The sequence below is a fragment of the Myzus persicae genome, unplaced genomic scaffold, assembly GCF_001856785.1.
Source record: "Myzus persicae strain clone G006 unplaced genomic scaffold, MPER_G0061.0, whole genome shotgun sequence".
Classification (NCBI taxonomy): Eukaryota; Metazoa; Arthropoda; class Insecta; order Hemiptera; family Aphididae; genus Myzus; species Myzus persicae.
This window is the reverse complement of record NW_019103307.1, coordinates 143,958-160,819: the sequence shown is the minus strand read 5'-3', so window position 1 is coordinate 160,819 and position 16,862 is coordinate 143,958. Positions and strand designations below refer to the sequence as shown.

At 30.2% G+C, this 16,862-nt stretch overlaps 1 protein-coding gene across 7 annotated transcripts in view; it reads right to left on the bottom strand.

The window, feature by feature from the left end:
* Positions 1–1,636: 1,636 nt before the first annotated feature.
* Positions 1,637–16,862, bottom strand: part of LOC111034228 (heterogeneous nuclear ribonucleoprotein C-like 3) — a 122,641-nt gene continuing 107,415 nt past the window's right edge. For all 7 annotated transcript variants that reach the window (XM_022315344.1, XM_022315348.1, XM_022315343.1 and 4 more), the window contains 2 exons: positions 15,140–15,327; positions 1,637–5,924 (listed from right to left, as the gene is read on the bottom strand). In XM_022315344.1, the coding sequence (XP_022171036.1) occupies positions 5,673–5,924; positions 15,140–15,327 (440 nt within the window). In that variant the 3' untranslated portion in view covers positions 1,637–5,672. The remainder of the gene's footprint in view (positions 5,925–15,139; positions 15,328–16,862) is intronic.

Genomic DNA, 16,862 nt, shown 5'->3' with positions numbered 1-16,862 from the left:
TGTTCAATAAAAATTTAAAAATAACACCTAAACTTAAAGCTAAGGTACAAAATAATGAGTTTAATTTGGCTGAAATAATAAATAAACTTAATTAAATGCAGTCATCCAACAATAAAAAGTTTATATCTATCTATTAATGTTCTCTATTTTAAGTAAAAAAACTGAAAAAAGTATCGATTTCTATAAATAGTCTAAAAACGAAAATAATACTCTCAAGTCTTTGATCAGTAGATATTGGATGCACACACATAACATAATATTCGTTTATTGATTTTAGTATTACAAATAAGTAATTACAATAAATCACAAACATTTCAATTTGTCTTGATCTAGGATATATAATCTATGTATAGAATATAAAAATATGTGTAACCTCGATAATAGTGGTGTGTTTTTCTATACATTTTTCAATTTTGAAATGACGGATACAATTATAATAAATATATAATACGTAAGCACCTAAGTGTTTAATTTATTTTAGTAAAAATAGTTTTCATTTTAGTAGGTACCCAATAGAATGGTGTTTTATAATGTATTAAATACTTCAATGTAGGAAAGTGGGAGGGTGAGAAAGAATGACAAATACATTAATATTTCACATTATTGTATTGTACCTAATATATTTCAAGATAATGAAAAGGGGGTGTGGGGAAGAGCCCCCCCCCCCTCTTCCATAGATCTGTTTCATTTAAATATTATGTAAAACTCTTCCCGGTCAAAAGCTGAAATTGACCATTAGGATTAGCAGTAGAAAGTGTTAAGTATAGTAGGTCCTACCGGCGGGTGTCACTCTATGCCGCAGTATAGTCATATTTTGCGTTTGTAAGGCGGAGATACCAAATTCAGGCGATGGCGTTCTGTACGCGGAGAATTGTTTTCAAAAGATACGAAAAAGATCGACAATAAATTTATTTTACAAACCACGTAGCCCCCTTATACAATCTATAAAGTTAACATTTAATTCGCGGGAAAGCTGTTTAACATTTAAGTGCTGAATTATACGCGTATAGGTACACTGAGTAATTTATGTAAAAAAACCCATTTCTTACTCGCGTTTACTATAGTTCTCTGGCGTCTTAACGGCCAAGTGTTTTACAGCCGTGCACGGAAAAATAATCAATGAAGCAGACAAACGTCAATTTAAAATACAATACCGAAGGAAAAATATAGCGTTTAAAGTAACTTTATAAAATATAATTAATTAATAACTGTTATTATTAAACGCGTGCACAATATTTTTAATTCTGTTATTATATTTAAACAGGCTTATTTTGACTAGAAGCATGCTGCCCCTCCCACGTTTTTACTTTGATAAAGCATTTATTCAAATTCGTACTTTTAAAATTTTGAAATATATTTAAAGACCATTTTATTTTCAAATATTTGAATAATTATTTGAGGAGTATACTGGGGCTATTCTCTTTTTCAGTATGAGAATCAACCTCATATTAACTTTGAACAATTGTGAAGCAGATGATTTTTTTATCTTATGATTTAAAACAGATATCTAAAAAAAGGAATTTGACTTAAAATAACCACCCCGTACAACCCACATAATATTATTGTAAAACGTTTGACCGCAGTCGACGTGAAAGCGCAGCTACGCAGGTCACAAAAAATTATAACACAGATCCGATTAAATATTGCCAAACAATTTATTAACTTATTAGACTAGAGTACAATGATATTAGACCATACAATTGTTTGTAGGCTAAGTGGGTACAATACAATTGTAGACTGTAGTATACACATGAATATAATATTATAATATGTTTGACGAAAAATGTAATAATAATATATAAATTTGGATACATAATGGTCTAACCGTTATGCGTTTAAACGTAATGATATGTATTACTTAACATTATATAAAAAAAAAAAAAACAAATCGTACCTAATTAGTATACGCTAGTCGAGTGAACAACAGAAATGTTTTTTATACACATAATTTATTATATTTATTATAAGAAGTATTATCAGTGTTGGGGAAAAAATATAATTTATAACTAATAAAAATATAACTAAACAAAATTAATCATGGATAATGCGATTGAATTTTTATTTTTAACTCATGTGGTGTAATTAATTTCTCTAACGAATGAGAAATTCAATGAGTATATTCGTCGAAATTTATCAATTTTAAATTTTAAGCTTAGGTAATAATAATGTGTTAATCAATGAGTTTTTTCTTAACACTGATAAGTATAGGTATACAATAGGCGCTGTATGGTGCAGAGTAGGTACTCAAATATTACAATTTATTGAAACAGCTTTTTGTTCGTTTCAATGCGAATCCAAATAGGAGCGGATCTGAGGGGGGGACGTGGTGATCGCCCCCCTTGGGCTTTTTTATACAGATTTATTTCATATTTTTTAAATAGGTTTATATAATAATTTTATAAATACTTATAAATTATGTATTTATTTGTATAAGTAGGATGTTTCGTGGTTTCATGATAGTAAATAATAGTTGTGATCATGGTTCTATATACGATCGAGGTTGTGATATTAGCTATGACATTGATTCTATAATATACAGATAAGCCGAGGTAAAGGAATATTTGGAAATCTTATTTTTAGATTTATTTAATTCCGATAAACATCGATAACCAAACGTAGATTTGTGTTATCAATAGCTTATCACACAATGAAATACACTATGGACCGTGATTATTACCGTTAATTATTTCATTATACTCCATATGTCACTCAGAAATATTCCTATTCGCCCCCACCCTTAACCAGGCTTCAGATCCGCCCCTGAATTTATTCAATTCGTTTATATCGTTTGTACAGAGCTTATTTTAAAGGTTAATACTCGCTCTCAATTCTATAGGTTTTTGGAAATATCTTAATTATTATTTATTAATTTTTATCGTTATATCATTTTTTTTATACTTTTTTGACGACATACCTACATTCAAATTGCATATTCCAAATTAGAATATTACGTTGATATACGTTTTAATTAAAAATGGGTAAACATTTAAAAATAATTACGCTAGAAATAGTAAAAATATATTTTGTTTTCAAAAATGTTGTATTGAAATGACTTCAAATTGTCTAATAAAAATATATTTCCAAAAAACATTAAAACATTTCGAGTAAATGACATAGAAAGCATTTGGTAATGATTATGTTCCACAAAATATGTTATTGTTAAACACCGACCTAACCTAAGTCCTAACCGAACCGTTCACGTTTTATTATAAAAGATTATGATATTTTCCATATGCAATCTGAGGAGTGTTTACCTTATAATGAATTGCCCTGTATACAATATTGAATATAATATAATATATAGTTGTAATTTATTTCATCACGAATAAAAAAAATATTCTGTAGCATACCGAACATGTATTATATTATGCATGTGTAGAATTTTCGATATTGTTATGGTGCATTAATTATTTATAGTTAAATTAAAATAAAAACGATACATTATTGGGTAGATAAATATTATCATACGATGAGCGTTACGTACAACGTACACAGGTAAGGTGATAATATTAAATAATTAATATTATTATGTACCTATAGTGGTGACAAATAAAATGATTGACAAAAATGTCGTTTTCAACTAACAAGTAAATAAATAATAATTGCTAAATAATAATAATAATATACATATAATAAATATACTTTCGCGCAAAATCGTCAAAGGCTTCAGATTGTTCTTAAACATATTATTATTTAATTTAATACAAACGTATTGCGTCATGGTTTTCCAGTGGGCGCCGTAGGTTAGGTACATTATAATATTATTTTATTACAATAACAACAATAACAACAATTACAATAATAATGATAATAATAATAATAATAATAATAATAATAATTATAATATTGCTGTATTGGCATTGGCCGTATCGATGGTGCGAAAGTTGCCTAGTGTTCGGGCGGCGGTGTTAGTTCAAAAAGCAAATCTGAATTGGAAATAATATAATATATATTAATACTATGCAATTGTATACAACACGTAAGTATGTATCAATCCACTACGATAAATAATTTACTTATTTTATACCATAGTAATTAGAAATATACAAATCATAAATCTTTCAGAATCTCAACTTTTGAAGATAAATTATTAAGTGTAAGATCTGTAAAACTAATGAACATTGGAAAAAAAACAACAGCAACGAACTCAATTATTTATTTGTAAGATTGTGCATTTTTTTTATTCAAGTTCATATCTTTTTAAACACATATTGTAGAAAATATATAATACCGACACATTTTCAAAATTATTGAAAAGTATAAAATAAAACCCAACCTAAGGTATCCTAAATTATATTTGCCATTAGGGTTGTTTTAGGTAAATATTATTGTTACACTGTATTTATATGCAGTATTTGACTCACTGTCTCACTAGTAAATCAAATGTCGTTCAAATTAGTAAGTAAATAAACAGTATATATTTCATTTTTTCATTGAATGTGGCAAAATAAGTTCGAAGAGATTTTGTATTGTGTGTTACAGAAGATTTAAATGACCTGTAAAACAAGTCAACTTTTAAATACGAGAAAGTTTTCATTCCTCTTTAATGATGTAGCTCATTGTCATCCAACACAATGTGGTTGTTAGCTATTATTGTTATTTAAATATTTATATCCTAACATAAAAATATCCTGAAAAGAAAAACGGCACTATAACACTATGTAAGTATACTGATATAATATAGGAACCATCTTTACCCAAAATATGAAATTAATCAAAATGGTGCAATATTTAGAAACAATTATAGCGCTCAAGATTACGATTTAAATGGTTTAAAATATACACGTTTATTTTTAAAATGTTCTTCGAAAGATTAAAATGGCCAATGAAAATAATTAACACATTTTAAATGATCTACTTTGGTATAATTCATCAAATATAATTATTCTTCAATGCTTTTACTGAATATGTAAGTAAATTTCTTAAAAAGTGTATATAAGTCTCTATTGCATTTTATTAAATTTCATATTTTTGATTAAAAGTTGTGGTTTGAGAATGGTGAAGTAGTAGATCCTTAGTCCTCACCACACAGGAACTTGGTTTATTAATTTTAATGGCAAATTCCACCACTATGGAATAATTGTACTAAATAAAACGATACTGTCTATTATAATATTGTACATAATGTTATACACAGGAGATACAACAATTTAAAGTTATATTTAAAAATTTTGGAGGGTCAACCGATATCTTGTTTTTGACTAGAAAATGTAGATAAAACCAAGTTTAAAAATATAATTCAGAAATATTTAATTTCCATACTTTTATGTCAGTATAATAGGTAGTATGTTATAAATTATTTTAATAGATTATAGATATTTTGTTATACAGCAACATTATTCAATTGCTGTGCATTATTACTGCATATAAAAGCATAAATAATTTTTTTCTCAAAATATAAAATGAGAGAGACGTGCAAAAAAATGTGTGTTTCCAAAAAAAAGAAAAATGCCTAAGACTTATTTAAAAATAAATAAAAAATAAATTGACGCAACCACGACCAAATGTTACCACGATGGTCGTGGATCGTTAAGTCGGTGTTGTCGCTTACCTATATAGATAATTATATGATATACTAGTATACTAGAATATATTATGGCGACGAAATTATAATATATATATAATATTATGTATATATTGTATATTATATAATATTGTTATTTGTTTGCGGTTCAATGGACGCCCATGAGCGCTTGGATGTTAGGCTGTTGAATGAGACAAGTTTGACAGGAAGATGTCATCGGCGGTGCGTCGGTCAACTCCTTTTCCGTTTCTCCGATGAAGCTCATTGCCGCTGGAGAGGTTAGGTTAGGTTCACGATCGCTGTCCATCGGTTCGTACAACTCGTTACGTCCACTGCACAGAGACTCGTCCGCCGACCCGTTTGCGTCCTCGTCGATGTTCACTTGAGCTCCCACGGAACACTGCAATCGTATAACAATAATAGAAAATAAAATAATCATAAATATTATTATCGTAATTATTTTCAACGATTTTTCGGTTTGGCGCAGTACTCAACATACATGCTAAAGCTATAATATTGCAGTCATTGATTTTTTTTGCTTTAGTATGTTTTCAACCCTCATCTCGATTCGTTTCCTCGACTTATTTTAAACATGAGCTTTCTAGCCGTATATAAAGGCATTGAGATACGTAACGAATAAAAATAAAAAAATTTTTTATGGATAATGATAATTGTATACATTTCCATGTAACATATATTTCACCCTACATTGAAAATCTACAATAGGTTTTATATTTTTCATAATATATTTAGGTATAATACAATCCATAATTGCATGATGACCAACCGAGATATAGTATGGGTAATGGGTTTTGTATTAAATTTGAATGCATTTCAATAATACAATAACAATATTATTATTACACTGAATATTGGACATGCAATTTAGTTATATCACTGATTCGCCGACTCTTTCCGCCATCTCGTGATATTATCATCATTCCATTTTTGACCTTCTGATATAATAGTGACCCGTAAACTATACTACTAGGTCTAGAGTCAGCCAGTATATATTATTGAAATTAAAACAACTACTTACATATTATTTAACGTACCTAAGTATACTTAGTGCGATAAATCGATGCTACAAATTGCATTTTATTTGAAAATATGTTACAAAATTATAATTTATTCTAGGACCTAACCTAACTGATCCAACTCTCAGAAAAAATTATTTTATAGATAGCAGCACATGGGTCGTGTTGTCGTTTACATTTTAATAATAACTTCGGGGCAATAATGGCTCAATCCAATGATACACGATTAGATGTATCATAAAAATATTAAACTGTCTAAGCAAGTGGTCATTGGATGTATAATATTTTTTATCGTGTAATCAATATAACTGAGTTTATATTTTTAAAAATTAATTAGCTTTTAGCAAATAACAAAATAATATTAATATGTTTTATATGAGATATGCCAATCCACAACAATTTTAATTTTTCCAATATTTTATCAAATAGAAAGTAACCCAAGCCATTAAACAACTAAAATAACTTAAAGATTATGATTGTTTTATAAACATAATTGAAAAGGCATTAATTAATTTTTATTTACTTGACTACATTGGTTTCATTCGAGTTAATCCTTAAAAAAAGTTCGAACTTTAATTGCCCATGTTGTACAATATCACTTTTAAGGGTTGGGCCAATATGGTTAGTACTTAGTACTGGTATCGCCTCAATTTTTAAGAAACTATTAATTATAGATTCAAATACTAAAAATGACTATACTTTCATCCACTTCGACTCCCAAGAAAAATTGTATTCGATTATAAAATTATATAAATTATATAATAATATATTATATATTATTATAGTGCGTTTTTAGAGAATTTAGCCTTAAAGTTGGCAAATATTAAAGTACCCGGGAGCCAGGGGGCGGTGAACGGGATGATGTCTCAATGTCACGGAAATTAATCGAACACCAAAGCAATAATAAAAACACGCCGATTACAAAAGGCTGTTTTATCAAAACGACCGACGACTGAACAACATCAAATGGCGAAAACAATTTCGGCCGAGTGCAAACGATAGGTCTTGTAGCCTGGGTAAAATGGGCAAAGGAAAGTGAATTGTGTTTGATAAATTCCTCGACTAGGTAGGTATTAAAAAAAAAACAACAACAACAACAACAGACACAGCTCCCAAGCCACAACCAACGAATACACTAAAATCGCTCTCGGCCGATTGAAAATGTCGAAGTGAAAATAAGTACAGAAGAGAAAAGATCTCCGGGAAACAATGGTGAGTAATTTTTATGATGAGGTTAAAAGAAAATTAACCACATAATAATATCACGATGATTTTCCGAATTTTATATTGTGCAAGTCGACTTGTCTTTTAACGGATAATCGTGGACCTCCGTAAGAACGGGTGTGGTTGATTTTATAATATGTTTAATATTATAATAGGCGTGTAAAAATAATCCTCTCATAATTCACAGTACACAGATGGGATTATATTTGTTATATTTTTAACTATAGAAATCAACCCTATAACAACAAGACACTTTTATAATAGCTAAGCGTGTACACCAAAATATCGCGATAGAAAAACTTTTTTGATTTTCAGCGGAGGCTTTCGTTTTACAAGGTTGATATATTTTTTTTTTATATCTTACGCTTTTATTTTTATTTTTTGTTGGATGAAGTACTCTGAAAGTTACACCAGACTCTCTATCTAATATAATGGATTGAAAATTGGACAGCGGACACAAATTGGGGTGAAAAAGTGTTTTCACTACAACATCGCATTATTGTTATTATTTATTATGAGACAAAATTTGTTAGTTTATACTTATTATTATGATATGCAATTTAAATTCGAATCCATTATCCTACAATAGGGAAAAATTATAAAATATCTTATTATTTAAAAGTATTAAAAGGAAGACAATTAATTATCTACAAGGTTATATATTTTGGAAGCCCATGTATTGACATTTTTTAAAATAATAGCTTAATATTTGAAAACTCAGATTTGTACTTTGTTTTTGTGAATGATGATTGTTGTTTTGTAAAATATATTATATATAATTTTGATTAATGAAAATACTTAAAGGTAATAATTTATGAATTCAATAGAACGAATGTTTGCCAGTAAATAATATATATATATAACTTTATATGATATATAATGTCTGTATTTCGTTTCGACTTTCAACATATTGAAGCATCGTCGTAGGCGACACGATGGCGCCTTTTCCCCTATAAGCTATTTGTATTCACCGTAAAGTCTCCACGTCGCGAGTGAATTAAGGAGCGGCGGTGACGTGTCCATGGGCTTTTGTTGTCACAAAGGGTGGGCCGTTGTGTTTACCCGTTATTCCCTTGATATAACATCGATACAACGATAACACAATAATATGATACCATACATTCACGATGTCTCAATAATAACATAATATATTATGAGTCACATATAAATTAGTTGTATTAAATAAAGACAGTTGGCTGTTATTTACAAACCATACAGCTATAGATTTTAAAAATATTTTATTTTCGATTTGATTATCATCAATATATTCTATTTTTATTTTTGGTATTAAAGTTTTTTTAGGTTCAACTGAGTTTTTTAATATTTTCGTTTAATTGGTTCATCCTCACCATTATTCTAATTGAGTGGCACTGACCCAAATACACATTCACGACCACACACACGCACACACACAAGCGCAACTAGGAAGATTTTTTGGGGGGGTTGGAAGGGGTGGATTTCTTAGTGTTTTTCTGTAGCTTTCATTATTTGCGGAACTCGTAATGCCACAAGTCAAAGATATACAATATTAAGTAAAATATATAATTTGACGGACAATAAGGTCAGGTTACTGGAAACCCGCGGGCTGCAGTGCCATAAAATATGCGTATAAACGTGTACAATGTATACGTTTATTTTAATTAATAACTCATTTTCTTAATTTTTTAGTGGGAATTAGTATTTTTTTTGTTTTTTGATTGCTAATGGTCCATCGGGCAAAACAAGTTTAAGCATGCATCAAATCGAATCTTCCCACATTGCCTATCAAGGAGGCTGAGTTGCACTTATAGTTCATAGAAGTGTCCATTATCAAAATGAAAAATAAAATAAAAATAAAACATATTATTCATATAATCATATAGATAGTAATGTAGTATGCACCACTGCTCGCATTATCACCATCAAGTCTCTTATATAGGGATGGTAATTTTAACGGGCAACGAAGTGCATGGGATCAGTTAGTATAATATAAAATAAACGTATACTGTAAACGTGGGAAATCCAAGCACGACGATTTTGATTGCTATAATATAAGTCGCGTCTGCAGCACGCTCCGCTCGCGAGTTATATTAGGTATATCGCGTTGTTGTTTTTTTATTTACTTCCCAAAAGCAACAACAGCGGCGGTGGCAGCTTTAATAACTTAATGTCAGACAAAGTCCTAGACACGAAGCCCGGTCGTCACGCACCACGCCCACGATTGATCACTTCCGGTGGTTATCATTCCGCCGGTTTTTTTAGGGTGTGGCTGCTCCCTCGTTACGACGGGCGGCGCTGCGTTTGCTAGCTTATCCGTTTATACATATATATTAAAATAACGTGACTATGTGTGCGTGTGTGTGTGTGTTCGTACTCGCGTTTAACGTGTATATTTTGATTCCGTTTCGCGTTTTAATTACGACCTCGGACCAGTCGGTCACCACTCGTCACGTGTTTGCGTCAGAGGGTGTTGTGTTGTAACAACAGTGGAAGTGTAATTATTATTGTTCGTTTATCGCGTTTATGTATACACTTACACTGTAAAAGAGACACGCGAAATCAATCGACCAGAAACACGCCTATGTTACATATATTACTTATGTAGTTATGTATTATATTCGTCATCCCCGATGCCGTCTGCGTCACAACAGCTGATATGTACTGCAACTGAAGGCATATATAATATATAGCTAAGGGCTTCCAACCCATCATGATAGGTAAACACGAAACAAGGGATTTGTGTCCTCACCGAATTTACGACAAAAAATTCCGAGAAAAAAAATCAAAATTATAGTGTTCTAACACGCACCTTAGTTGTACAGTGTCAAACGTCGAGCACGCTGCACAACTCAGCACAAGACAGACGAGTAGTCTTGAAATTTCCGTATAGAACGAAGAGCTTTATTATTATTTATTTATTATTTATTATTTATTAATTAATTTACGGAATAAAAATTCCTTATTTAGTACAGCACACAACAATAATTCAGTAATATAAGATAGTTAACATATACAAGGGGCGATGGCCTAAAAATACAGCAGAATTACAGGTACAATAAATATAAATTTAAATAATTAGGACACAAGTAAAATTACATACAAGAAATGTCAAAATAATAACACAATATTAAGGTAAACTGAGAAAGGTGGGGTCCTCGTTAGCCAACCGCATCATGCGGTCAATTGGTTTGTTTTTACCGTAATTGGTGCAGTGGAGAGGTACAGTAAAAGGAACTCGAGACCTTGTGGCCCGATGTGGAACTTTAAAGTCTACTTGGTCAAGCAGTGAAGGGGCATTTATGGAACCATCGATTAACTTTTGCAAAAAGCCCAGGTTAGCTTTAACGCGTCTATCTGCTAAAGAAGTAAGGTTAAGTGCGTGCAATACTGGAGTATAGTCATGAGGAGGATGGACAATTTTTAGCATGTAAGCCGCAGACGGCAGAAAGCGCCTTTGAACTCGCTCTAAGTGGCAAGAATCAATTACCACAAATGGGTCCCAGAGCACAAACGCATACTCTAGCAAACTTCGGACTAAAGAGCAGTAGACAGTCTTAAGAGATCCAGACAGTTTGAACTCATTCATGGTGCGCATTACGAAGCCAAGCGATTTGAGGGCTCGGCAGCAGATGGAGTCAATGTGAGGGCGGAAGTTAAGATCGGCAGTGAAAAGAACGCCCTAGTCACCATTGCTTGTAACTCTATCAATCACTGAACCATTGATTATGCATGGTATAACATAACTTTTATTCTAATCAACATTTAAAAACTATTCTTTTATAAATAATTTGTAGACGCTTGCGTTACAATAGTTCTTACAGTATAAGATTTCTTTCTTTTTCTTTTTAAAACTTAAAATAAGAAATTTTAAATTGTATTACATTGTTTTTAGAAACTGTTAAAGTAGAAAATGTGTTAATCTAATTTTTAGAAAATTGTTCATGGTTAAGACGATTGTTTATACAAGTAGTTTATTTTTTGCAATTAAATATCAATATTTTTTTTTGGAGAGAATTATAAATCAAAACGTAAAAACTTTTGTCAAAATATTATTCTTGGAAGTTTTTAGACATAAGTAAATCTTAAATAATTTACTATCTACATATTGTTCATGTTTTTTTTTCATATGTTAAAATAGTATGATAGATTATTTATTTTTATTTTGTCAGGTCTTTCTGTTACACTCTATTGTACCTATATCATCAATATCCATTATACTGTTAAAGGTTCAAAATTTTTGTCCTCGTTCGTTTTCAAGTCGTAATTGCAGTCGTAAATGTAATGAAAATTATTTAGAAAACAGATTTTATTCGTAACGTTTCAGTAGAAACAAGTTTTTTAACACTTTAAATATTTGTATGAAACAATTACATTTCTAATACAATTAAACCTGTACTTCTATTGTATATCACAATAAATAATAATATAATTAACTTGTATAAAGTCACGAGGGGTGAACAGCTGACGGGTCTCTGAAAGATCATTTTGTGGTCGGATGATCACCGGATGCTTTTCCGTATTCACTATTCCTATGAGAATTTATACGAGCTGGCTGGCTTTGGACAGTCCAAGTAATGGTTTCAGACTCTAATATAAAAATATAATGAAGTATTATATGATATGCTGCCAATACTTTCAAAAGCATACCTTGGTGGGACCTAAACAGAAATAGTAATAGTAATAGTAATAGACTAGATTTTATAACAGCGGATGGTGTGCCAAAATAAATATATAGTAGGCATGGATTGTTGTTGATCGAAGAGACCTCGTCGTACAAGACGTAAATATTAGACACATAAGGTATTATTTAGGCAATAAATCACATCACTTATACGGAGTTTTTCATATTTCCATAATTGCTCCTTGAAATATTTTTATTTTTATTTATATTTTTTCATAATGATATAATTATTATTTAAAATGCAATTAATTCCAATACTGTTATCGTGAAGATTGATTATTAAAACGATAGAGAAAAAAGAATTATTTAATAAACGAGTATAATATAACCGAATGGATTAAAACGCGCCGAACGGAACGTGCCTCGAGATAATGATATTGCTGTTTGGCCTGACCTTTTGGAAATACATGCGTTTGTGTAAACAAAAAAAAAAACGAAAACACATACCTACCTATACCGACTGACTATAGTACGTCGAGCAGGATTCGTTCGTGCAAACCGCGTTGGCAAAATCTCAAAAAGAATAAAATAAAAGATCAACTTGCCGGACATGCCCCCCGGGGATCGCGGCTTAATTGACGCGTGCGTACCCACCACCCATACACCCACCCGGCTTATGCGAACCTGCCTACGTTTCACTCGCATCAGAAACGCATTTGTTAAATTAGCCGACCCTCGTGCACAGCCGGCTCGACATAATATCACGGTGTTCCAACTACTTGCCGCAGTATTGCAGTTCATCGTCTGGATAATTGTATCCAGACAATAGTTGTACTTGGATGAAAATATTTAACATTTTTGTCTTGTCTATAGAATACAATTTTTTATCATATATTATTGTTCTTCTATATTTAAAGACAGTGGTTAATTATCTGAGATAATATATTTTTTGTGACAAGATTTTCGATTTTGTTTTTTTGGGGGACGTTTTAGTTTAACCTATATCCTATTTAATCGATTTTATTTTTCATTCGTTTAGTTCTCTCATATGTATTTATTTTATTAATTGTTTCATACTGGTAGTTTGTTATTTTCTAGTACTAACATTGTTACATTGTGTATTGTATGCCGATGGATGTATTTAAAATACAAGTATTTACGAATTTTAAACATTTAAACTTATAGGTTAGGTCTATATAATATTATAATATGTCCATGTATTTATAGCAAAAAAGCTATTTTACAAAAAACTTGAGTTTTGAGTTATCTATTTTTATCTAGATTAATTTTCAATGAATTATCACTGCTTACCTATAGGAAGATACTAGATATATTTTTAGTTATTTTTGTCCAACACTGCTCTTTGGATACGCTTTGATATCTAAATACTATCTGCAGCAGTCAAACGAAAAAACGTCTATTGATGAGACCATTATTATTCATATTATAATCAATTTATGGTAAACTCAGATTTATTCATATTTGAGTACAAATTAAATCAACACGTGCCATATTATATATTTAAATATATTATTTTGTCTGTTTGACGATTTCGCGATTTGTATAGAATCGATGGCCAAAAGATTATTATTATATTTAAACGTTACGAGCAAAACTTAAAAAAACCATCATCCGTTTTGTATGTAGAGTCAAAGAAGTTTTAGAAACGATTAAACTTTTAAAATGAGAAAATAAGATAATGCCATAAACACTACACTGCATATTTTCATGAATACAAAGAAGCAATTCGTTCATTTGAATTAACTATGTCAAATCGTTCATGTTTCAGACTGAAATCAGTCGCAGATTTATAAGCGTTATACTTTTACAAGTAATAGTAGTACAATATGTAAATATGAAATTAGTATGTCAGAGAAAATTAAATCAGAAATATGGAAATAAAACAACTCCAAGTAAATATTAAATTTGACTATTGTATTATGAAATAAAATATTGTTGGGTTTACATTTTTCCTATATAATTTAAAAATACATTCAGTTTTAATTTTAAAATATTGTTTTTTGTTCATTAGACACAAGCGTTGGGATTGAAACAGAGTACCTATATGAATATTAATGTTTTTTTTAATGGGTTTAATCGATTTATGATTAGGGTTAACTACTCGGAATAATAATTACACTATTCAAGTACGCTTTTAATAATTTCTTAGTTCCGGTTAACATCAGTTGAATTCGATTAAAAATCAACACTAATATGGTGCATTTTATTGTTTCGAGTAGTAAACATAATTCGTCGGTTTAATAAACCAAATAGTATTTTAAAAATCATTAGTAAAAAGAGTAAAAAGAACTAAAGTCGATAACCCCGTAATATTAATAAATAATATTAAGATATAACAGTTAATATAAACTTTAACCGTGTATCGATAATTACAAGCTCAAATTCCCAATACTAATGTTAAATACTATACCTATGTTTTACGATTAAAATGTTACCATATATTTACAGAGTAATTTAATTTTGCAAGACGTCGTAAAATACATAAAATATATCTGCATTTTACTATAAACTCTAATACTTTAGTGCAAGATAATCCAAGTTGGATGATCATTTAGAATGCAGTCTGCCCATCTAAGTCACATTTCAAAAATTATCTGCATCCCACATCCTGTACCGTAAACGACCAAAAAATGCCAATGCCAAAGAAGGGTGGTTGGTGTGAGTATAAAATATTATGTTGTAACTTTGTAAGTACTGCTAGTTTGATATTATATCATCGTTAAGAAGACTTACCGTCGATCCGTTTTCCGATTCTGTACCCACTGGTGACGCAGTTACCTGGTCCCTAGTAGTCAACTGGTAGACGTTCATCATGTGAGCCGATTGCGCGTGCACCATGAGATCCCAGGCACTGTCAAACGATTCTTTGCACTGGACACACACCAAAGACAAGCAGCCCTCGTTCAAGTTTCCGGGCCATTCTGCAGGACAAAAGAAACAAATATCGGTACAGGAAAAACGTGAAATTCGGTATACGTACTACAGTAAAATATATATTAAAATATTATATAATACAAATCATAAAAGGTATTATTATATTATTTTGTTATTGAAATTTAACTATTCTAACATAACTACGAAAAAAATAAAAATTGAAAGGTATATTTTTAGTGTACGAGTTAAAAAGCAAGATATTATGCAAGTTCTAACTTCTGATATAATATAATTTATATCAATGTCTTGGGAAAGTTGGTGACATCAGAAATTTAAGGGTGGAAAAATAATAAGAAAATTTATTTTTTTTGTTCAATAGGAGTATACCTAACTATACTAACCTTCATTTTATCAAGTATATGGCATAAAATAATACACAAACACAATTGAATTAAGTAAAAATGAACTTACTCACTTATTATTTTGGTTCTTGAATATATTTACAAAGGTGGAGGACGGCATTAACAAGTTAACATTTAGTTTATTAAAACTTATTAACTTATCAGTTAACTTAACGAGTTAGAGAATCTACCTTAACAACAACTTAGCTTTTTCCTGTCACTATACGCGTGAGTGCGTGACCTCCCTAAAAAAAATATCTTCTTTTTAGCTGAGTTAAGTTTGTATTTTCTTCCATGTCAACTAAACCTATTTTTTTTAAAGTTCAACAATATATTGCTGTTAACTGCAAAACTCATGTTCCTCTCTGCATATTTATTTGTATTATTTAATAAATAAGCTAACATATTTTGTAAGTTAGCTATTGGTTATTGGTTAATGATAAAAAAGAATAGATAAAATGGTAGATAAATAAAGGTTTTTTTAAAGATTTTTTTTACTACCAAATCCCAAGAACTATTATGTATATTCTAACCAAACCTGTAAGAGTGTAAGACCCATTCCTACATATTTCTAGTCTCTACTTTGTATCGAAGATATTATTATGACATCAAATATTGTCCCTATAATATTATATTTTAGTGAGCGCTATAATTTTGGACCCGCTGTTCACCAATAATTTCTTAAGACCACGCCCTTCAGGCAATTTCTCAAGTATGGGGGAATTCTGGAACTTACATTTTATATTTCATTGAACTAGATTTATACGAACGTAACAAATTCTTGTATCAAATACATTTTTTTTTAATTAGAGTAGTGTAGGAATAATTCATTTAATCCCATTATTATCGTTACTATAATCTACAGTTCACACACACCATTAGTTAATTAATAATTAAGTATGTTATAGATTAAGGTACCATACTATTCGATCACGGTCGGCCGGTTTACCGATCGAGTGGAAATAAATAAATGCGGTTAGGTTCCTATATTATGTACACCACGTGGTGCACTGTCACTCGCATTGTTCGAATTATTTAATTGGTTTTCTTTTAAGTTGAAATTATATAATAATAATAATAATAATAATATTGTTATTTATTATTATTAATGTTTATCCGTTTTCGCCGTAATGGCACTATCGATTTTCCCAAACAGCACTTTTAAATATTATTGAACGCAC